The 25365-nt window shown below is 40.9% G+C and overlaps 1 protein-coding gene across 1 annotated transcript in view; it reads right to left on the reverse strand.

Annotated features, from left to right (window-relative positions):
• LOC126428316 (methylthioribose-1-phosphate isomerase) overlaps positions 1–25365 on the reverse strand; it is a 75967-nt gene that overhangs the window by 27314 nt on the left and 23288 nt on the right. Inside the window, exons 3-5 of the mRNA XM_050090250.1 lie at positions 25045–25259; positions 17344–17552; positions 7490–7646 (exon numbers count right to left, since the gene is read on the reverse strand). Coding sequence (XP_049946207.1) covers positions 7490–7646; positions 17344–17552; positions 25045–25259 — 581 coding nt within the window. The remainder of the gene's footprint in view (positions 1–7489; positions 7647–17343; positions 17553–25044; positions 25260–25365) is intronic.

Consider the following 25365-nt stretch of genomic DNA (forward strand, 5'->3'; position numbering starts at 1 on the left):
ACAGGCCATAAACACGCACTATCACAATGCGACAAACAATGCATGACACAGTACAATAATGCATTTTCAGCTTAGAGTGTCGTAAACACATATAACGAAGAGAACGGCACTTATCAGATCAAAGAAAAATAAGCAATGAATTCAAACCAGACGAAGCACGTGAAAAAGGAAGGGTACCCGTATAAATAAGGACGGAGCGCCTGACGTGTAGCAATGGCTACCTGGTAAAGCTTAACTGCTAAGCTTACGATTCGAACCAAACAACTGTAGCTGTATCAGCATTCATTCGACCTAAATTGTCTCATATTACAATGAACCAACTTTGTTTCAATTTGGAGGTGTGGCCTAAAACTTTTCTCTCCCCTTGAATTTCGAGTCTCAAATTTCAGGTGCGGCTTAGATTCAGGAAAATTTTTTTTCCTTGATTTCGAGTCTCATTTTTCAGGTGCGGCTTAGATTCGAGTGCGGCTCAGATTTGAGTAAAAACGGTATGGTAGTTTTGCTGTATGAGGTGTAAAACACTGAAAGCAGGGCAACAGATATTTCCCCAACGATATTTATGTAAAAGAACTTGCATTTACACATTGTACGCATGAGTTGACATGAGATTCCCTATGCTCCCAACCACCACCAAAGAAGTGCATCTGATCTAGAAAAAATCCCAAGCAATTCTGATCTTAAAACTAGGTAAAAAGGAGACAATCCTAAAAGCTATATCACTACTGTGACACTTATGCAAAGTTCTTGAAATAATGCTGCTACTCCTCAATCTTACAGAGATAATCTAGCCATCTCTGAACCGACAACAGGCCAGCTTGACGTACAATGAAAGCACTGAAATTAATGTGGCACATCGAGGATTGTTTCGAAAACTGACAACTCATAGGGGTCACCTTTCTCGACCTTTCAGCGGTAAAATACAGTCAACTACTAACTACTCTTACAAGGGGACAGTGCCTACACCTCATCACCAATTTATCTAAAATTTATGGTGCATGCACGGCTTGGCCACAGATGAGAATGATAACAATGGAAGCTCCCGACACTAAGCGTTTAGACAAAAAAAAAAAAAAAAATCATTTTCGGCGTGGGTCAGGCGAGGCATGAGAGACTCCTGTGTATGGTGAATGGAAAGTGTAATGAATGATAATCAGATGGTTGTGGCTTAAAGAGTCGCTATGGAGTAACTTTCTTTTCTTGTTTTATTTCCAATTTTATATTACTTGCACTGCAAATAAATCAAAATAATGCTCAGTATATTGTTCTTCTTCAGAAGTCACCTCAGTATATTGTATTTATAAGAGTTTCATGGAAGGCATGAAAAGGAAAAGCAAGGGAAAATTTGCAAACAGATTTTTAGGGAGGGATTGCAAGGTGTACAGGAGAACTTACGTACTTTCTTAATTTTACAGCTGATGATTTACAAGAGCTGGGGTGATATTCACTGTAAAACCAGGGCACTGTAGCGAAGATGCAAAGATCTACCTATTGACTTTCGTGATCATTCAGTTCACAACATGTTGTGAGAATGAGACATTCAAAACAATAACATTCATGGTATACTTTCATAACATATACGTTACGATATGCATGCAGACACGGAAAGAATTAATTTCAAAAATTACCACACTGAATGTATTGGTACGCCTTCACCCACCCCGAAAGTAAGACGTCCGAAAGATTGTCAAGCAAGAAACAAGCTGGAGCCAGTCAGTAATGAATCCAATAACTTATATATTCACTGGTGTTCATTAAGAAGTTTCAGCATCATAAGTTTATTTTTAGAATCTCTCAAAATTAGTTGCAAGAGATGATCATAACTAGTGACCGTGGACAGTCATTCTAGTGAACAATCTAAAGCAGTAGCTCATAGAACTTATGTCCCATGAATAAACGTTGTTTCAAAATACCACCACACTGAGGGCTTCTTGAAATGCATCGGTATTGGCAGAATTTGTTGTAATAAAATGACAAAAATGTCATATTGGTGGTTGAAAATGCTCTTCAATTGAAGACCTTGTTGGTAAAAGAAGCGTCCCAAAAGAATTAGCTCATAAATTTGCTTTTATATTTTATAGATGACAGAGATAAAGTTACCTTTCTTTCTTTCTTTGCAAATGTGTCAGTCTTTTATTCTAGTGGTAGTTTGTGTTACCAGATGATCAATGTGTCTTGAATATTCAGTCCAATTCATGTCTGTTAGAGAGAGAGAGAGAGAGAGAGAGAGAGATTTCTTATATGTACATAACATTGAATATCACACTTCCATTAAATTAATACAAGAGATAAAGCAAATGGATATAGCAAGACATGAAGCAGCTACTTCACACTTTTTAATTATACACTTTTAACCACTAGACCATGCTGAACTTTTGAAACTTTTGACTGTATCCTGTAACTTCGAAGTAACGTAGGCTTTAGCTGTCAATATTTCATTAATCTACTTTTATTATAAGAAATCATATCAAGAAAAGATTTTTGTAAATTTCCAATGTGTCTTTGCCTCAAAATGGTATACTTTCATAACATATACGTTACGATATGCGTGCAGACACGAAAGTTCATTTAGTGACCAATATGGCATTGTTCATTATTTTATTATAACAAATTTTACCAACACAGATGTGTTATTAAGAGATACTAATCTAAGTGTTCTGAAACAGCATTTACACATAGAACTTAAGTTATTAAATAAACCCACCAAATAAAGGCTTCAACTAAACAGGACGAAATCCAATGTGACGTCTTCCTACCTCCGAACAATCACGAAAGTCGACAAACAGCTTCTGCCGTTTTTTATACAGCGTGTGGTGTCAACACGACATCTCATTTGCTTCAGATGCTGCGAGTTTGTATAACCTACACTCCTGGACGAACAGAATGTGAGAGACTGCCAACACCTGCAGACTACCACCCTACTCTCGCTGTGTGAGCTGTGTCCAAACACCTACACAGTGGAGGCCAGCACAAGCACATTACAGATAGCCAGATGTTGTTCCGAGATAATATGATTTAAAATAATGTACGGTTTTTAAATAAACCAACTAAGTTGCACAAAGAATTATTTTCATCAAACTCTAGTAACTATTAACAATGGTTTATTTAGTATCCCCACCGACAGAATCACAGCAGAGGCAGATGAGCTGGGACTGAAGGCCCAGCAGGCAGAGCAGAAGCCTGTCACAGACGGCACACTCGACACACTGTACGGGCAGACCTGCTGGCGGAGGTGTTTACCCGCGGGTGTTAGTAGGGCCAGGCAGGCCACTGCTCACTCACAGTTTGGCTACTGCGGACCTAATTTAGTGTACGTGCCGAGTGCTTAGTCATTAGCCGTCCGTGCCAGTCGTGCGGCGGACTGATGACCTCAGAAGTTAAGTCTCGTAGTGCTCAGAGCCAGTCGTGCGCCGAGTTCTTCCAGTGCTCGTCTATACGTAGTTTGGACGCTCTCCTTCCCGTACGTTGACTCGCACAGAGAGTTCGCTTCCCCCCTCACGGGGCTCTGATCCGTGGGTATTATTGAGCCACTATCAGCCCGTGTAAGTATCTGCGTCAACTGTGTAGTGAAGTGGCACTCACTTTTCAGGAGGAACAAAAAAACATTGCATTTCTTAAAATAATGCTGAAATTCTGTTTTTCGCCAGTTTCCATTATGATAAATGCAGAGAAAAGAATGCCAAAGTACTGTAGACAATCGTGATATGTTTTCTTGATGTTGGCCAACTGTATCTGCTATATAGTACACATTCTGGAAGATTTCTTCTCATGGTAGGAGCGGTAGAAAACACCTTAGGCCATGCATTTTCGTATCACTTACAGACATGTGTCGATTATTTTCTCTGTTTAAAACATCACTAATAACATGAAATGTTAAAAAAAGCCCATATCTTTTGTACATGTGGGAGTTTCTCTGATACAATGGCTGCATAACGACACTGAAAATGCCAGAACATGTAGAGTTTCTCTATATGATCGGCCTATGCAATTTCATCTCAAATCGTACAGGTCATGTCAACTTGCGGTCATGAATTTCTCTGGAAGAAATGTATATTAGACTCCTATATCATAAGTGTTAAGAAATAAAGTATTGTCATTTTATCTTAATTTTTTAAAGTGGTAAGGCCCTATGAAAAATATATATTTTCGTGAATAGTTCTTAAACAGTAGAGAACAAAAAAAATATATCTAATAAACCAAAAGTACTGGAGACTTGGCAGACGTCTTGCATTAAAGCTCCCTCTTAATGTGTTGAAGTAAAATCAGCCACATCAGAGAATATTGACACATTAGCTCTTCACATCAACTTTGCTAAGAACTGGTCTGTTGCTTTGCAGAACAAAATTCAAAGTTACCTTTGGCACAAATCAAAGGTATTCAATATTCAATGAGTTGCTCACTTCCTTGGAACATCACACTGTTCTGCTAATGCCAGTGATGATCTCATTCACGACAGTGCACATGTGTGCTCTGTTATCAGCATGATAATTGATAACATAGCATCTAGAGGCCATGCATTTCCTGAACATGTGTATGTAACTGGTGGTGCAATATCTCATTTTAAAAACCCCTTTCAGCTTTATGAGCTTGGTCAACTCTGTAGTACAGGAATTAAGACAAAAAACTGATATTTTCAGCAACAGGTCATGTAAAAAGGACATGTGATGGGTTCGGAGGTATCTGTAAACATCTTGCAACAAGGTCTAATCTCCATCATGAAGCTGTTGATGCTTACGAGATGATACTGGATTTGTACACACCATATTAACAGTAGTAACAAACATGAAACTCTTAATTCTAAATGAAAGTACATTAAGGAAATTCTGTTAAAAAAAAAAAAAAAAAAAGAAAGAGAGAGAGAGAGAGAGAGAGAGAGAGAGAGAGGAGTGGTCAGCCATAAAGCCTGTGGTAGGAATTCAATCAAGTCATTACTGGGTTGCATCCCGGTGTGGCACATACATTGCAAGAATGAAATGTAGCCTGTTACTGTGTGTGAAATGCAGAGACCACGGCATACATTACAAGACTTTGTAGTGAGCCACTTCATTTCTTGTGTGTATGACGATCAGTGGTGGGTAGAACAGATACCGGTGGTAATAAGGGTCTCTCATGAGCTGCAAGATGTAACTGTCTCCTTTATTACTCCTCATAATCCTACTAACACTTTCAAATGGCCCTCATCAAAAATCAGTGTGCAGTTCCCATTTCCCAAGAACTGCTCTTGTTGGATCATCCTTGTCCGTGTGCAAATTCAGCTCGGCTTCAATGAGAAGCAGATGAAAAAACCAAAATAACTCTTTTCAATAGTGCAGTGTTGACTGTTACATTTTAGGCAATTTTAATTCATGGAAAGTCGTGAAGGAGTAAAATCATGACAAAAGACAATAATAATTTGTGAATACTACCATAAAAAGAAAAATAGGTATAAATATTCTATATTTCATTTCTGTTATAAAATGTTTTTGAACAAAATTATGAATTTTCCCAATCACTTATAATGTTGTGAAGTAATTATTCTGATTCAGAAATACCAGTTTTGCATGACATTTACTTAAAATCAGTGATCAATTTAAATATTTAAGTGTCCACGATTTTCTGACCTTTCAACCTTGAAGGTATACCTAGGTCTACCTTAAAAGTTTCTCACATTTTGTTGAGACAAGTATTGCCCACTCTGATTGCACATTCCCTAAGCACAATGACCAACTACCACATCATGAAATTTTTAAACATTTAGGATGGGGGTTTGGAGAAAATAATTTCTAAACAACCAAAAAATTTCAGATTTTTTCATCTGTATGTACAAATATTTTTACAGTTTAAGAATTTTATGCATTAATGTCATAACTGACAGTTAGCAGTTCTTCCACTTTGTCATTTCTCAGAACAGTTAAAATACTGTGACTATTCATATTTTCGAGACAATTTTGAAATTCACAAAAAGCTACAAATTTTAAAAAAAAGAAAAAAAAGCTATGAAGGGAGTATGTATTAATCATGTTTCATAATATTGGGAACAAAGCATTCATTGAAAATAAATTCAGATCTCTACCACTTTTGGTTTCTTTATTACAATTTTTCCTTTCGTTACGACATTTTCACACACACACACTCATTTAGAGAGGTCTGCAGCATTTTAACAAATCATCAGAAAATCTAAATATTGTAGTTCTGGAGAGCCATCTTGTGGAACTTCAAGATATATCTTTTTCAGCAAACTTTGAAATAGTGATGTGACACATTCACTCTTGACCTGTGTGATCCGAGATTGCCCAACATGTTTAAAAAAAATCATAGGTAACGCAATTTCATCAAAAAAAGGGACATGCGGGGGTTTCTCAATATTCCCATTCATTTGTGGGGAGTACAGCTATGTAAACAACTACTCTGTGTACTCCATCATGAGGGAGAGGCTTCAGGGATGCGAAAGACAGGTTGTACACTACCTGGAAAAACTGCTTCTTGCAGGCTACTTTTCTTAAGTATGCTAAACAACAAATTGTGACTAGTGCTAATCTACTCACATTAATAATTATATGTATTTGCAAGAAAGCATTTACTTTGAAAATGAAACACCACTTCAAACGCTACCACACTAATCAACTTTTATCTGTATGTAACTTTCAGCAGATCACTATTTGCTGTCTGTACAGACTAACTGACAATTGTAGGTACAAACAAAACAAAGGAGTAGAGAACAATGAAACAACTAAATAATCCTAATAAACTTGGGTCCAGAAACAAAATGCTACACATGGCCCATCATTGGTGTGAAGGTAGGCTCTACTACACATCCGCACTAATGTCATGTTGCACATGACCGCCATCATGTGAAGTTAGACTTCAGCACACATCTGCATTGGTGTGTGTACATATTCAGAAATTCCAGGTGCATTCTGAATGCACCGACAGCATGCACAATGTGTTTCTGGAGTTCATCGACACTATCAACTGGTCTGAAAAATACCAAGGATCTCAAATATCCCCACCACCCTCCACACACTTGTGCGCAAACACACACACACACACACACACACACACACACACATTCCAGTGGGTTCAAATAATGGGGCACAGAAGGTAAGGTATTCATGAGTCACTGACGAACATGCTTCTTGTCAAAGATTAGTGCTACATATTCCCCAACAGCATCATAAAAGTGTCCCACGACACACGCATTCTTTCACCACAACTATCATCATCCAAATAGCCCATTAGTTTGTGTTGTAGTAAAGAGATATACATGTGACTACTAAGTCAGCCAAGAAGGAGATGTAGCCGTATCCAGGAAACTGTCACAGTTTCCGGACTTAAGCTTATTAGGATTATTCCCATTTTCACTGTCATCAACTCATCTCTCTCACTTGTACCTATAATAGTCAAACCCATATATACCCAGACTCAAAATAGGTTCGATACTAAAACTAGAAGTAAAACCCAATAACTGCTCGAGATTGAAATATACAAAATACTTAAATATATTCACACTAACCTTGTGCCGCTATGCGAACATCTCCCATGTGTGTCATCTCCTTCTCTGGTCTTTCCTCTATAACAATTCGCTCACCACTAGGGATGCTGAAGTCGATGGACGTAAGAGGCGCTGCTACGAAAAACGGCACGCCGTGGTACTTTGCTACCACAGCTATCTGAAACAGTTTTGCAATGACCGTAGTGCTAAATAGTGCTGTAAAATATTATGCTTGTATTTTATACGTGGGAAATGGGATAGGGTGATAACGAAGAATAATTTACAAAAATGGGACAAAGGATTTAAGATTCATATTTCCAGACTGGGTATTTGTTACTTATGGTCTTCAGTCTGAAGACTGGTTTGATGCAGTGCGCTCTCTCTCTCTCTCTCTCTCTCTCTCTCTCTCTCTCTCTCTCCCCTCTCTCTCTCTCTCTCTCTCCCCCCCCCCCCTTTATCTCCTTGTGTCGGCTATAATCTGCAATCAAATGCCAACCAGGACTGCTCATCCGTTGCTAACGTGGTATCCCATGTAGCAGCGAAAGTGTAGTTTCAGGTAACCAATGACAATGAGAGATAACAGTCTGCTTTTACCACTAAAACTCAAACTTCACTGCAGAAGACTGTTATCGAAACAAACATTATGAAATATTGCTAGTAGAGGCTAGCTGTGAACAAAGCGATCGTAATTTTAACAGATTGTCGATCGTCGTCTTCTCGGATACATTACACATCATGGGGATGTGGTTAGGTTAGGACACGACTTTAAATTCAGGGCTACAAGATCCGTTGCCTCCCACAGTTCAGTCACTGGTCAATTAAAATCAGATTGACAAATCATTTTTCATTCCTGTCATACACTGCGACAACCACTTCCATCATTCTCCCACGTTACACATTAATAGCATTTGTAGCATTCGTACATCACCAATACTTGAGCGGTACATGGCAGTGGATGTGGCAACACTGTATCGGCAAGTGACAGACATCAAATATAAAGTAATTTTAATCTGACTATAGACTGATAAATCCCACGAATGTGTCTCGATTTTTCTTAACTGGCCACTATGACATGTGAAATTGCCCTTGCCTGGCTCCATATAGGGCATTTTCTTTATGTGGCGTATCCATACTTCAACACCACATTTTAAATGATTTGAGAGGGGGGGGGGGGGGGGGGGGCGCATCTGCTATCTTTTAGAGACGTGTATGGGCTGCATTGAGTCCAGTTTTCTTTATAAACTGGTAGGCAAATAATTTTACAGCAATGGCTCATTCATTTATAGTCCAGTGATAAGCAACAATATACACTGACTTCAGGTGAAACATTTTAACAACTGATTATCCCATATGACGTGTGTTTTGAAGCTGAATGTTGAAACTTTAGGGTGTACCTCTGTATACACATTCTGAAAGAATGACTTTATGAAATGAGACAGAGAGAGTGATCTAGGTTTATCATTTGGACAGCAAAATAAATGACAATGTCTGAAGTAAAGCATATAAAGTCTGTACAGTCAATAATAAAAGCATTTCTGAGAAAGTGAAATTTATTCAAAACAAATTCACTGAATATCTCGGCATCATCGGCTGTGTTAGGTACAGCTATACTGCCTACTAGTGACATCACAATTTGTGCCAGACTAGGACTCCGACCCAGATTTCCCACTTACCATGAACGGTCACCTCAACCACTTCGGTTATCGGTGCACGCCTCCTGGACAGACTCAAACTTCCACATGTCACACTGTCTACATCCTTGTACCATAGCCTGCTACATTTATCATTTAATGCTCACAGTTTTACTCTGCATTCCCGTACCAGTCAAAACGAGACTACGAGGAATTGTAAGGGGTTTGATTATCTGTTATCTAAAATTAGAGACACTGTACCCGAGATCATTTCCAACCCTACTTAAGTGTCGGCGAGTAATCCGACCGACCATCACAACATCCTTGTCCCTCCCTGTATCACTTCCAATCCCTACGGAAGACTCAGGTGCAAAACATGCCCAATCCACCACGTCGCAGTTCCTATTCCAGTCCCGTCTCAGGCTCGCCCTACCCCATCAGATGCCGGGCCGCCTGCGAAAGCAGCCATATCGAGTACCGGCTCTGCTGCAACCGTCGCTCAGCTTTCTGTATCGGTACGACTACCGACCGGCTGTCCGCCAGTACGGACAACCGCCGCCAAATGGTGGTCGAGAGCAAAGTGGACCACCCTGTGGCACAACACCAAGCCGTACGTGATGTGCTCGATATCAGTGGCTGCCTCACAGCCTGGGGCATCTGAAGCCTCCCCTCCACCACCAGCTTTTCTGAACTGTGCAATGGAAGTTCACATTCCCTGCTTCCAAAGTCATCCTGTCCCCACAGTTGTCGCTGCCTCTGTCCCGTCACCTCCTCCCTATTCACATCCTCTCACCCCCACTGTGTGCCACTCTCCTGTCTTTCCCCTTCCCTGCTCCTCTCTCCTCTCCTTTCCTTTCTGCCCCCCCCCCCCCCACCAATGCCCACTTTCCCGCCCCCACAGCCTCCCGATGCTGCACAAGCCGTGTCCTGCCACCTCTAGTCCCTGCAGGCACCACCTTGCAGTGCCAATTCTTCTTCCCCCATCCGTATCCTGCTATCCCCTCCCCTTCCACACTACACTCCAGATTGCTGCTCCCATTTGACGTGTTTCTGTAGAAGCCCGATCGGAGTGGCCGGAGATGGATGGCTCTGAGCACTATGGAACTTGACATCTATGGTCATCAGTCCCCTAGAACTTAGAACTACTTAAACCTAACTAACCTCAGGACAGCACACAACACCCAGTCATCACGAGGCAGAGAAAATCCCTGACCCCGCCGGGAATCGAACCCGGGAACCCGGGCGCGGGAAGCGAGAACGCTACCGCACGACCGCGCACTGCGGACATCCGGAGACGGAGATCCTGTGTGTGAAGCGTGCTTGCTCATGTCAATGTGTGTGCATTTTTCTTTTCTGAAGGAAGCATTTCCCGTCTGCAACTTGACGCGTCTGTTTACGTTGAGCAGCAATCTGACCTTTTCGTAATACTGTCGATATTCCGACCTAGACTTTCCACTGTTTGTATAAAAACTTAAATCAGTTAAAATAAAACGTGGTGCCGAAGTACACATACGCCACATCAGAAAAATGCCCTATGTACAGCTGGGCATGTGAAATATTTCATATCTTAATAAACACTTCCGAAAAATCAATACACATTTAGAGGATTTGGCAAACTAGAATAAGCATCTGACAATGTAAAATGGAGCAAGATGTTCAAAATTCTCGGGAAAATAGGTGTAAGCCACAGGCTTATTATGAGTACATACAAGAACCGAGAGAGGAAAAATAAGAATGGAACACCGTGAATGAAGTGCTTGGATTACAAAAAGTGTAAGAAACGAGAACAGTCTTTCACCTTTACTGTGTTTGAGATGTGGTGCTATAGAAGGATGTTCTGAATTATGTGACCTCCCAAGATGAGAAACAAAATAGTTCTCCACAGAATTGGCACGCAGAGGAACATGTGGAAATCACTAACAAGAAGAAGGGATGGATGATAAGACATATATTAAGACACTAAGGCATAACTTCAATAGTACTAGAGGGAGTTGCAGAGGATAAAAAATATAGAGGGTAAAAACTGTTGAGACAGACAGAGACCTGGATATATCCAATGTTGAGTGCAAGTGCTACTCCGGTTTGAGAAGTTTTGCACGGGAGAGGAATTCTTGGTGGGCCACACATGAAACTCATCAGAGCACTGCTGTTGGGTTTTTCTTTTTTTACTGGTGTCAGAGGAGGGAGAAGAAGGAAAGAAAGAAAGAAAAAGGCCAGGTGTAAGAAGGCCACAGCTGGGCAATGGATTCACTGTGTCTTGTTGTCCTGCAATCTGGGGTATACTTCCCCACCCATATTCCCTGGATCTTTCTTATGGGTGAAAAAAACTGGAGCGGGGGTAGGGGGGAGGGGGGGGGGGGGGGGGGGTTGAACAGAAATACTGATAAACTGAAGTTGTGTGGGCAAGTAATGAACTGCATTTAGGCAACTTTAAAAAAAATAAATAGATAAAATAAATTCATCGCCAAAGGATAGTATTCAAATTACAATCTATGAGTGTTTTCAAGTTATGTGCTCATTTTCTGTTATGTGCTCATTTTCTGTGATAAAAAGAAACTACATTTATATCACTTAACGATTTCTCAGTACAAAAATACATAGTTTTCGTTTTCTGATCAAACTGTGCACTGTGGATCACCTACACCTGAAGAACAGATGGGATTAACCTCATTCTGATCACAGCTAAGGAGCTATTCTCATGCTGGAGAACCTCTGCGATAGTGGTGCAAGTTTGGATGGGGAACAGCAGTGGGCTGAGGTGTGAGCTGGAATTTATATCAGTGATGGAGATTTACTAACTAGGGTATACTGTGCAGCTGTGGTTGCCGCAGTACCAGTGCGGTGAAGCGGATGGATTATTTACCTAGTAAGCAGGAGATCCAGTTTTGAATCCCGCTGCTGGTTATAAATTTCAATTCACTGCTTCTGCCTACATCATTATTGTAAATCCATAAAAGTCTAGTCATTTTTTTTCCTTTTTTTTCTTTTGATACAACAGCGAAGGAAGAAAATTCTGGAAACTTGATCAGATTTTTTGATTACTATTAGGAGAACAAGGGCATAAGGAATAGAAAGAAGTGAGAGTACTAAGAGTGCATGAAACGTAAGTTTTCAAAATTCTGGATTAAGCAGAGACACAGTGTCATCTCCTCTCCCCCCATTGTAAGTAAATTTGCTGCCTCATTAGGGATTTCATTTCTGTTTATGTCTCTTGTGTTATCTGATTTTGACAGCCTTATTTTGCCACTTGCTTACCAACACAACGGGACTTCAGATACATGACTGTTGTAGTAATCATATAAAAGACTGTTATAGCGTTTCAAAATTTGAGCTAGTTTTAGGTATGCTTATTATCACATAAAACTGGTGTGACAGCTTCACATGTTGAAGAAGTGACATTTTCAAATTTTGAAGAGCCCCTCTCAAACCAGCACATATCAGTGGCTGCTTATTGCAATTATTGATCTCTATCTCTCTCCCGCTGAAGACGCTTTTAAAAATTCAGTGAACTATAGAATCTACCTAATGGGGTTCTATTTCAGATTAGAAATTGTTAAACTCCAGCATTACGAAAGTTTTGTGCTACAATCTGTATTTACTCAATTATAAGATGAGGTTTTTTCCCAAATTCGTCATTAAAAAATACAGGGTCATCTTACATTTGCAGATTAAACTTTTAGTGCAGAGGTTAACATTTTTACATATAGTGGTCATATTACATTTACAAATGGAGTTTTGCCTCTTGAGGTCAGGTGCTGACTTATTTTGAAGAATTCGGAAAGGCAGGACTGGACAAATAAAACTCACGTTCGAAGAGGGTCAAGATTTCTCAAAATGTCGAACTGCTCGATACAACATCGATGTTGCACGAACAAACGTGATATTCGACTCGTGTGGTGCTAGCGCAAGATATACGTGAGAAACTATGAACTAGCAACAACAACAATCTATTGCTCTGCATAAAAAATGGACAAATTTGTGAAACACGGGAAGAAATAGCACTGTAGAAACTGTGGGACGTCACGATCAGCTCGCACCTGACAGCTAGCGATCAGCTGATTGTGAAACGTCAGCTGGACAAGGAGCACTGGGCAATTGATTGCTATTTGCTGAGATGCAGACAATTCGTGCAATTAATTTTTCTTAGCTTCTTAGTTTTACTCTGTTGTTGACAGAGACTGTACGGTTAATACTGACTGCTTAATTGAATATTATTTTTTTTCCTTTTACTATGTCATATATACGCCACACTACAAGTCATCAGAAACAGTGTCGAATTTAATTGTGCGCGCAGTCTTCTTCCATATAAGGACACGATATCGGTTTGCTAGTGCGTCAGTTCAAACGTACACAAGTGACACCGAATTAGCGCCGTTACACGGGCAGTCGACTCGATACAAATGGCCAAAGGCCAAGAATCCGACACCGAGCTTCGTGATTGTCCGGTTGATGCTGCATCATACTTACAGCTCAAGCACGAACTTCCAGCCTCAGATTTTTATCGTGACGTATCTCGGGGCAAAACCAACCCGTTTGTGCCAGCATCGCTCCACAGACAAGTATTTGAAACTATGCATAGCGTGTGCCACCCTGGAGTTAAGGTGAAGGTGAAATCAGTCTGCAGTCTTTACATCTACCCTGGAGAGGAGATGAAATTCCGACAGTTGGTCCGCATGTGTACAGCGTCAGTGTATGCACACTCACCAGTACGCAGCTTCCCCAACACAACAGTAAGATTTACACACACACACACACACACACACACACACACACACACACACACACACACACACACACTCTCTCCCTCTGACACGGTCAGACCATTCCCCCCCCCCCCCTGAAGGGCAATGTTACTTACTAACAGTCGTGGACAGATTTACACATTGGCCAGAGGTGATTCCAGTTGATAAAATCTCCATCGTAACTCTAGTGGCCCTATCTATGTCACAGTGGGTTGAATGTTTTGGATGCTGCTCCACATAAATATGTACAACGGGCAACAAATCAAATCCGATGTACTAACCAAAATGAGCAACTTCTACGGGGCAGTTCATCATTCTATTGCGACTACCATCCTCCCAGTAATAGCAGGGTTGCACTGTTACATAAGGTGGCCGTAATCTGCCATGAACCCAACTGGACATCAGCCTCGATACTACTACTGCCGGAGCTTCGGACAAAGTGCGAGCCAGACCTGAACGCGTCACTGGCTCGAGCAGTGTACGGTGAAACCTTACACCTACCGGGCGAGTTTGTCGATTCGAGTGCCGTACCAAAAGATAGAACAGACTCACTGCATTTCACTCGCAACCTAAGAGAGAGAATCCCACAAAGCCACCCAGGAGCAGCATCTCCACATAAGGAATTAAGCAGATGTACACATGTGGTGCTATGCAGGGACAGAGTGCAGCCAGTATTAACACCTCTGTATGCAGGCCCACATCAAGCTGTCACCAGAGGTTAAAAAACATTCGAGATCACGGCCAGTGGGAAATGAAACGCCGTCTCTACGAACCGTGTCGAGCCAGAACAACTTGCCGGTATCCACCCCTGCCCTACCGAGCTCCGTCTCTCGACTGTTGCAGTGCGGCCACCTACAGAGCCCCCGGTGACAACGCCTGCTCGGGAAATGCGTTCTGGTTGCAGTGGAGCACTTTCCAGTGAAGTATACGGATGACACAGAAGATGGTGCCCCATTCTCCAGTGGGTGGCTGCGTAGAGACTGCAGGAGGTCACAATCGGCTCACTCCTAACAGCTAGCCAATTGGAAAAAAATCAGATGCGAGGAGCACTGCCCGTTGACTGTTCTTTGCTGAGGTGCAGATGTTCTGCGAAGAGAACTTTTCTTCGCTTTGTACTTTTTTAATTTTGCTCGGTTGTTGATAGAGACTGTTTGCTTAATACGGATTGTGCTTAATTGAAGATTCTTTTTTCCCCCCTTTCTTTCACTGTGTTGAATGTACGCCAATGTGTCTTTAGAAATAAAGCGTCGAGTTTAATTGTGCATGCAGTATTCTTCCATATATAGTCACAATATCGATTCACTGGTCTCGCACTTCAAATTGACTCCAGTGACAGCACTAAATTCTATCATCTTACACACTCTTGTTATATTTGAACACTTTCGCAATAAAAGTTTTCATACATGTGTGGATATCGTGAACAAACATTAATGCTGCCAATTAAGTAAAGGTTACATTCAAAAGTGGAAATGTTGTCCTTCAAAAAACACTATTTGATTCTGAACTCAGATTGATATTTTATTTGATTACGAGAAACTGGAAAGACTGTAATGAATTACTAAATGGGTTGCAAACAAGAAATTCAATTGCTGTTTATGTATTAGAATACAGGATAAAAATCTTACCAGTGTTTAATAAGCTCGAGAACAGGATGGTGACACTCAGATGAAAAAAGAAGTAAAATTAATCCACACTGAAATGTCTAACAAATGATATAAACTGACTGTAACTGTTTTCACGAGAATAAATTACAGCGACAAGATCCGTTGTGGTAACAGTACCAATACATGTCACTAATCGCGGGATGGAGCAGAAATTCAAGAATTGCACTGAATCGTGATGCAAGCTTTTATTTATGGATTAATTGCTGTTATTACATAGGACTTGCACCCTTAAAGACACTGCAGTCAGCGTTTCAAAGCTGCTTAGGCACAGAACTACAAGAAGTTCAGCTGAGAACTATAGTCTGATCTACAGACAATGGCGGTTCGCCTGTGTCGAGGCACGGATGGGGACTGCACTGTGAAGATACCGAGCGACAGCTGCGGTAAGCGCATGCGCAAGATTTCTGCTCGAAGAAAGCGTACATCCTGCACACTATGTCTCTCGCTCGCCTTTGAAAAACGGATCACTTAACACAACTCGCAACAAGTGGTATCAAAAGTCACTAAACAATTCGCTACGACCACATTTAATGCTCGCATTAGCTATACCGTTCACAGCACAGCACTCAGAACATACTGAAAGCTCGTTAGCTGTCGGAGCATAGTGACGTAGGTGTGCAGAGCAAGCCTAAATTCGATCAATGTCGTTCGTGAGTCCAACTATAGGATGAGTGCGGGGAAGGAAGTAGCGAGTGGACAGCAAATTACATACTACCAACCGTGGGAATCTATACTGCATACTTTGGCTTTTTAGGAACATCAAACCATGTTTAAAATGCAGTTTGTAGGAATCCATTCATTGTAGAAATAACTCTAAAATTGGACAAATACCCAATAATAGTATTCATTTCTGCAGGAGACTGTAAAAGTCTCAATACGGCCCAGTGGCGTACCCACGTGGTTAGTGCTGCACTGTCGTTCACACTCACCGCGACGTATGAAGAAGGAAAGGAGGTGTGTCAGCTGCTGGCTCTGAGGTGCCAATGAGAGAGTGGCGGGGCAGATGGTATGTTCGGAAACAAGACACACTGTAATATTCTCACATCAGTAGAACGTAATCAGATACGCATTTCGATAAAAACAGTTGTGTTCTCTCGTCTCACGGTATCCGTAACCCCAGAAATGGCAACATATTCAAAAGAAACGATGCAAGGTAGGAATGGATGGTGTTGTTCACGAGCCAACTGACGATGAGTAAGCAGAGACATATATATGGCTACATGCTTATTTTTGTGATTTTTGGCTTAAAGCATGCTGTACCCGTAAACCAGATTTTTGAACCTTCCCCACTCCCTGTAAATGTCACATAATGGTAGAGTGATCACAGTCGACCACATTTGCCAGTTCTAAAATACGCTGCCGCGTATCACAGTGGATTAACGCATTTAAACTATCGCCATCAAATCTCGAAGGTCTTCCTGAACGTGGAGAGTCACTAATGTTAAAACAATCATCCTTAAAATGAGACAACCATTTTCTTGCCATGCTCTGTGCAACGGCATTATCCCCATACAATGATTCTGGCTGCCTCCACTGCTGTCACCCCTCTATTGAGCTCAAACTGAAGAATACATAGGAATGTTCCGATTTCTAGTGTTCACAGTTCCACTATCACCAAATGATAGAATGGCTATATGTAAACTCAAATAGCAATAGTCAATTACAAATAAAAAATGACAATCGATAAATAAGCCCATACCAACTGAGATACCAACACACAAAACAAAACCATACAAACTAATGTACCAGACTAATACTTGGTGCATTCAGTTAGTAACTTTTTTGTTGCTTGAACTGCCAATGAACACACAGTCCCCAAAACCCACACTATCTCTCACCTGGTATGTACCAATTTTGTTGGCAGTGTCACCGTTGGCAGCCACACGGTCAGCGCCCACGACGACAGCCGAGATGGAACGCACCTTCATCAGAGCGGCAACCATGCTGTCACACACCAACGTCGCCGGGATCTGCTCGTGTACGAGTTCGTATGCGGTGAGGCGGGCACCCTGGTTGTATGGGCGAGTTTCGGTGCAGTATACGTGGTCTGTTGGGGAAACAAGAGAAACAATGTAAAATATATCCTCAGTCGATGTAGATCAACTGCATTTCTTGTTAGCCAACTCAGTTGACTGTTGAATATGATAAGCAGTTATTCAAAACTTGTATCTAAATTATGCTTTATACATACGCCCATGTAACATTATTTTTGTTTTACATCCAACTATAAAGTACTATTTTCTTTTTGCATCCAAGTGGGACTTTTAAGTTGAAGTTACACCGAACTGTGGGACAATCAAACCTCTCCTGATAACCCTAAAAATACAAGACACATACAGCACACTATTTTTCTGTCAATTTTCAAGTCTCCATAAACACATTTGAATGTTAAATTAATGGCCCAACTGCCTTTTGCGTAACTTATTCCTAGGCAATGTAGTCAATGAGATACAATATAATCTGAGCATAACTGTAATTTTAGCATAAAGTGCTGCAATTTCTATACATTTATTAAATGCTTCAAGCTGATGAAAGAACAGAGCACCACAATCTAGTGACTCCAACCAAACATTTTAATCTAGAAAGCAGAGTACTGCACAAATAAACTTTGAAATACATTCCTTTCACCATAATTTTTGTATTCTAGTTATTCTTTATGCCATATCTTTATTTCCATACCTATTTATTTCTCAGTTATCATGGAACTATATGACAATTACTCAGTTATGAAATGGGTCACTATCTGTAGCAGGACATAGATTACAAATCATAGAAAGAAAATATCAGAACTACAATGCAGCATCATGTTCTGAACTAAATAACTAGGAAGAACTGTTTTACAGAATAAGAGTAAAAAGTATGCCACATGTACACATTTTTAAACTTAGATCTGAAAATTTGTTATTTATTGCCCAGATTTTTCCATGACTTGGATTTGAAGCTTATTGAAAATGGAACCTGCAGAATAATATAAATGCACACCCTTTTATACAACAGTTAAGCAAGAGTTACCCAAGTACAAACCGTTTTTGTCATGTGTTCATCTCTTTAGGTACTGCATGTAGTGAGATGGTTAAGTTAGCAATTAAAGAGACTTTAAAATAGGTCCAGTTTAAGTTTGTGAACTGCCATTGCAAATATTTCTGAGTTGCCTAGCTAAGAATGTTTTTATGGAATACCATAACACCCCTGAAGAGGACAACACATACTCTCTTATCCTCACATTTTGCCTCCTCTTAGAGTGTCGTTACAATACCAAGGAGAAAAATTGCTTAAGAAGCCTACAAGATTATGGTACAAGTTGACTGGCCAAGTGTACTTCCAAGGGAGAAATTATTAGTACTGCCGAGAGACACAGAAAAAATTGTAAATATGTCATCTTATTGATTAATTATACGACAAAAGCTACTTTATAGTAGTATTTCATTCCACCAGACTAGTTTCATGCATTGCACATCATAAGCAATATCTGTATTACACAAAACACACATACTTCTAACATTAAGTTGCTTACAGTGCATTTTGTTGTATTTTATGCACATATGGTTTTTCAGTTCTTTTTACAGGTGACAATATCTAGCGTATCCCGATGACAATATTCTGTAATGTTCATGTAATCACATGATTACATGATTTACATATACATATATGTAACCAGCATATGGATTTTCTTTTTGTAAGATATATGCAGTTGTCATTGCCAATTGGTGTACATGCAAAGATTACTTTCGGTACACATCATAGAATATATACAGTATAATGCTGCTTCTAACATGTATTATCTCTGTTAGCAGAAAAAAGAAATGTGTTTTCACTGAAGTATACTAGCAAAATGTTCAACGATAATTTTTTTTTTTTTTTTTTTGAGCAGTTCGTTTTAATAATGTCAGCATGGATGAAGATTTCTTGGGTCTCCAGCCGGGTGGTAGCACTGATATCTTCCCGAAACGTCGCGAGATATCAGCGCTACCACCCGGTTAGAGACCCAAGAAATCTTAATCAATAGTTTACGCCGGGAAAGCCTACAACCACATATAATGTCAGCATGTTTCGTTGTATATGTGAAAAATTTATTTCTTTCTTTCAAAATATTTAGTGAGCTATCTTTTTTCACCAATATGTAGGACTGACAGGCATTGTATTGTGTCACTGGTTGGGTGGTTTGTTGTTCTAAGTGTGTACTGAATAAAGAGAGGTTCATGCCACTTACACACATATGTTCTTCAAATCGTGATTTGAAATTTCATTCAGTTTTTCCTGTGTAAATTTTTACAGTTACTTACATGTTAAAATGCGATAACTGTGGGAAAATGTTCATAGGACAAAATTTCAAGACAAGATTTATAGAACATCTGGATGTAACTGACACGAGACTGTCTTCATTTAGTACACCTTCAAAATAACAAAATCATGCAACCAGTGCCAACACAGTGACTACCAGTCTTACATAATTGCTGAAAAAGGCAACTTACTCAATATCTTGAAAGAAATAAAAATTTTCACATATATAACGAAACATGCTGACATTATTATAAATGAACTGAAAAATCTAAAAAATCATCAAAAATTTTTCTAGTACACCTCAACAAAAACACATTTCTTTTTTTCTGCTAACAGAGACAATACATATTAGACCTAGTATTATATATGTTCTATGAAGTATACTGAAAGCAATCTTTGCATGTACACCAACTGGCAATGACAACTGCATATCATAAGAAATTCCATATTGTGATTACATAGGTCTATATACAGTCAAGTAACAATATTATGAAAAGGATAGTTGCTTCTTACCATATAGCAGAGATAATGAGTTGCAGATAGGCATAACAAAGAGACTGTCAGAAAGTGGGCTTTTGGCCAATAAGGCCTTTGATGAAAATAAACACCAAACACCTCACACACACACACACACACACACACACACACACACGCACACACACACAACCACAGTCTCTGGCCACTTGGCCAGACTGGCTTCAGCAGCTAGAGACTGTGTGTGTGTGTGTGTGTGTGTGTGTGTGTGTGTGTGTGTGTGTGTGTATTTTCGATGAAGGCCTTGTTGGCCGAAAGCTCACATTCTGACAATATTTTTGCTGTGCCTACGTGCGACTCAGCGCCTCCACTATGTGGTGAATGGCAACTACCCTTCTCATAATATTGTTATGTTCCGTCCTGGATTTTCCATTGTTATATACAACCAAGTACCAGTATGATTACATTTACATCACGAAGGGGAATGAAATGAGCATATGGCAACATCGGCTGGGAGGCCTCATCCAGGGAAGTTTGGCCACCAAGTACAAGTCACATTTCAGTAGACGCCACACTGGGCGACTTGCGCGCTGGTGATGAGGATGAAATGCTGACGAGAGCAACACAACACCCAGTCCCCGAGACAAGAAAATCTCCAACAAGGTCAGGAACCGAACCCGGGCCCACTTGCCTGGGAGGCAAGCACGTTACCACCCTGCTAAGCAGGTGGACATCATGAAGGAGAATATCACATATAAGGCAAATTTAATAATAAAGAACTTAAAAATGATATGCATAAATCACTAAAATCTGCACTGTAAGTACTTTGTAAGAAGTAAGACTGTATTGCTTTTGTGTAATACAGATAGTACTGATGATGGGCAATGTCCAAACGTAGTCCCGTGAAATAAAATACAATGGAGATTTTGTTGGACAGTTGTTGTTGTTGTTGTTGTTGTTGTTGTTGTCGTCGTCTTCAGTCCTGAGACTGGTTTGATGCAGCTCTCCATGCTACTCTATCCTGTGCAAGCTTCTTCATCTCCCAGTACCTACTGCAGCCTACATCCTTCTGAATCTGCTTAGTTTATTCATCTCTTGGTCTCACTCTACGATTTTTACCCTCCACATTGCCCTCCAGTACTAAACTGGTGATCCCTCGATGTCTCAGAACATGTCCTACCAACCGATCCCTTCTTCTAGTCAAGTTGTGCCACAAACTTCTCTTCTCCCCAATCCTATTCAATACCTCCTCATTAGTTACGTGATCTACCCACCTTATCGTCAGCATTCTTCTGTAGCACCACATTTCGAATGCTTCTATTCTCTTCTTGTCCAAACTAGTTATCGTCCATGTTTCACTTCCATGCATGGCTACACTCCATACAAATACTTTCAGAAACGACTTCCTGACACTTAAATCTATACTCGATGTTAACAAATTTCTCTTCTTCAGAAACGATTTCCTTGCCATTGCCAGTCTACATTTTATATCCTCTCTACTTCGACCATCATCAGTTACTTTACTCCCTAAATAGCAAAACTCCTTTACTACTTTAAGTGTCTCATTTCCTAATCTAATTCCTCAGCATCACCCGATTTAATTTGACTACATTCCACTATCCTCGTTTTGGTTTTGTTGATTTCATCTTATATCCTCCTTTCAAGACACTGGACAGATATATATTATAATATGCCATTCTTCAAGCTGTGGAGCTCCACATGCACAAGCCATATAAAATTACAAAAATTGTCTTAATTTTTGGGGCTGTTAGTTCCTTCCTCTGGGAAGAAAAAGAGGAACAGAATGGGGAAATAAACCAATTGAGAGTCCAAGATAAAGTAACCAGTGGAACAATGCTCCTATTGTAGCACAAAAGAGGCAAATATGCTCCTGTTTAAAAGACTGACAGGAAAGTGGGGTACCAGCTGCCTCTTTCTACATTCCTCCGAGCCCTTAAAATTTTTCCCAAATATCTTGGCGTGCGAACATATTTGTGCTCTTTCTAACATGCAACTCACTTCTCACTCCCACGAGCTAAACTCCCCTAACCGTAACTCACTCACAACCACTAGCCCATTGTCTAAGTCGCTCATAACCATCCACTTCCACTCGCCCATTCTCTCTCAGTCAGTCAGCCGAATTCATTGTCACTACAACTTTGTGGCTCTCCAACTATCATTGTCACAGTCTCCTTCGTTCTGTTCTACTAGTACCGTTTCCTCTCATTGCCACTGACTCCCTTTTCCTTGTCATCATTGTCATAGTCTCTGTCTCTCATTACCACTGGCTGTCACATGCTTCCACTTTCTCTGTCCCTTTATTCCTCTCCCACTGGCACTGTCTACTTCACTCTTTTCCTAACACTGTCAGCTATGTTCCACTGCCACTGTTTCTCTTTCTTTCTCTCATACTGCCACTGCTTCGCTCTTTCTATACCACAACCACTGTCTACTACCTTCTGGTATTTGTTACTTTTTGATCTCTTTCCCACTGCCACTGTCTCCGCCTCTTTGAGCATAAGAAGCACACATATGTTTGCATGCCACAAGTTGGGAGAAAATTTTTTAGAGGTGCTGAGGAAGGTAGAATGAGGCAGCTGGTATCTCTTTTTCAGGCAGAGTCTTTTAAACAGGAGCATATTTGCCTTTTTGGTGCTCAGATAGGGGCACTTTTATGCTATCCCTTCTTTTCCCTGACACAGAAGGACATGTCACTCATATCTAAACAACTTTATGGATCAGTAAAATTTTGATATTTTATCTACGTGAAATTCAAACAACACAGAACTAATTTTACACATCTGACCAGCAGACTTTACGTGCACAGAAGTTTTACATGTGCTTCAGTACAACAACATGGGGTTCCCAGAACCCTTATGATAACAACAGAGACATTTTACAAGATATTTATCCGATCTATATTACTTTATAAACTACATTTTTAGCCTAACGCCTTATTTTACATGTACAAGTAGGGTAACTTCGAGCCGCTTTATCTTGGAAACAGGAAAAGATACCAAGAAAATTTCTAAGATTGTTCAACGTTGGGCTCTTACGAATATATTGCAAGGATTTTACTCATTTCCTGCGCATAGCTCTCTCGAAATCCATGATCTGTTTTGGTACAAAAAAATAGTAACAAAAATTCTTTTTTGAGGGTTTCTAAGGAGCCGTTTGTGAGCTAATGGTGCCTCCTTAAGACCCTTAAACGCCAACTGCAGGCCACGTGGAAAAAGAACCAACTTTGACTTGTACTGTAGAATAGTGACACTAAGAGGATCCTTCTGCTGCATATACAAATGGTCTCTTGCCCAAGGGGTATCAAAAACACTTGATCCCCACCTTTCCATCAGCAACAGAACCCAAGGTACGAGCCCCAGATCTCCCCATTTTCATGTGCCGTTTTGGAACATTTTAGGTAGTACATCCTGTTGCATGCATATCAGTAATAATATGAAAACGAGAGATTTTCTGCTCTCCACAGGGGAGGAACACGTTGCAGACATGCACATTGAAAATAAGCCATCAGACCAAGTACATCAGAGGCCTGTCATATCTGGATGCTACGGCCTGGCTACCACTGTGCCTGAGGTGAGCAGAAATGTCGCGGAGGTGGATAGTGGGGATATGGAAGAGGGATGGGGAGAGGGGAGTGACAGCACGATAGGAATGTGTGGAGATGCTAGTGCTGCCAGTGGGAATGGGAAGAGATGTGGTAGAGACCGGAAAGGCTACTGTGTGTGTGTTTGGTGGCGGGGGGGAGGGGGGGCGGGGGGAAGGAGAGAAACAGTGGTAACAGAAAAGTGATAGGCAGGCGGATGATAGAGACTAGCTGAGACTGAGGTCAGGGGGGGTTACAGGAACAAGGATATATTATTGCAGGGGAGTCCCAATCTACGCATCTCAGAAAAGCTCGGGTAAGTGGAAGAATCCAGATGGCATAGGCCCTACTAAAGTGAAGCACATCATAATGGGATGGCACACTCAGTAATTGGGAGGTCCAGTTGTCTCTTGCCCCTGCCACATCCTTGCACAATCCTACATGCAGTACTACCATCTTCCCCCACCCCTACCCCACTAAATCTCCCCCTACTCTCGTTTCACCTCCTCTGTTTCCCCACTACCCACAACAGCACAGTTCACTGCCCCCCTCAGATGCAGTCGCATACGAGGCCCTGTGCCTGGAGATGATAGTGACTGTGTTTCTGCAAGTTGTACTCGTGTGAATGTGCGCAAGTTTTCTTCTTGTGATGAAGGACTTAAAATGAAAGCTGAATATTTTAGCAGCTTTTTCATTGCACCTGTGTGTGACTCAATAGTTCCTCTATGTGGTGGCAGAAATCTGCTCTTCCCGTATTACAGGCTGGGGAAAATTAGAAATGAAGTTCAGGGTATTCAAACCCACAGATGAAATAGGACAACCTGTTGAGTTGCTTATTCTTACCATGTTTTCATTTTACTAAGGATACACCTTCAAATAATTTCCTGGAGTTAAAAGAAATAGGACACTCAAAAATCAAAGAGAATGGTGTAGTGTTCAATTTATCAAAAAAATTTGGACTGGAAACACTACATATGTTGCGTTCAAGAGATCATTTCTTTTTATATTTGTATCTCATCCAGTGAACGAGTGCTCTAGTTGTGCCGCATCTCGTACACGGGAATACTATAGCAATCGTGCACTCAGTTTAAGAAAAAGGGCACAAATATAATGAAAGTGATTGTACAAACTATTCCACATCCTTCACTAATTCACACTTCTACTGGAGAGAGAGCTACCCTACCGAGCTTGCCTATGGCGTGCAGCGCCCGGATGATGCCGAGGGCCGTGCCGTAGCCCGCAGTGGCCAGCGAACCCGTGTTGCAGTGCGTCAGCACCCGCAGCTTGTCCGAGCTCCCGCACACCTGTGCCGAAACCACCGCCTGTGCTCCCAGCTCCCCGATGCGTCTGTTGTCCGAGATGTCACGAGCCAGCATCGCCTCGATAGCGTCGACAAACCTGCAGTGGTTCACCCAAACCACTTTAAAAAGGAAAATACGGTTGCACAGCATAGTTAAAAATAATTGAGTCCACTGTCTCGATTTACAAATGGTGAAACAAAAGC

Source organism: Schistocerca serialis, chromosome 12 (genome assembly GCF_023864345.2).
Source record: "Schistocerca serialis cubense isolate TAMUIC-IGC-003099 chromosome 12, iqSchSeri2.2, whole genome shotgun sequence".
Lineage (NCBI taxonomy): Eukaryota > Metazoa > Arthropoda > Insecta > Orthoptera > Acrididae > Schistocerca > Schistocerca serialis.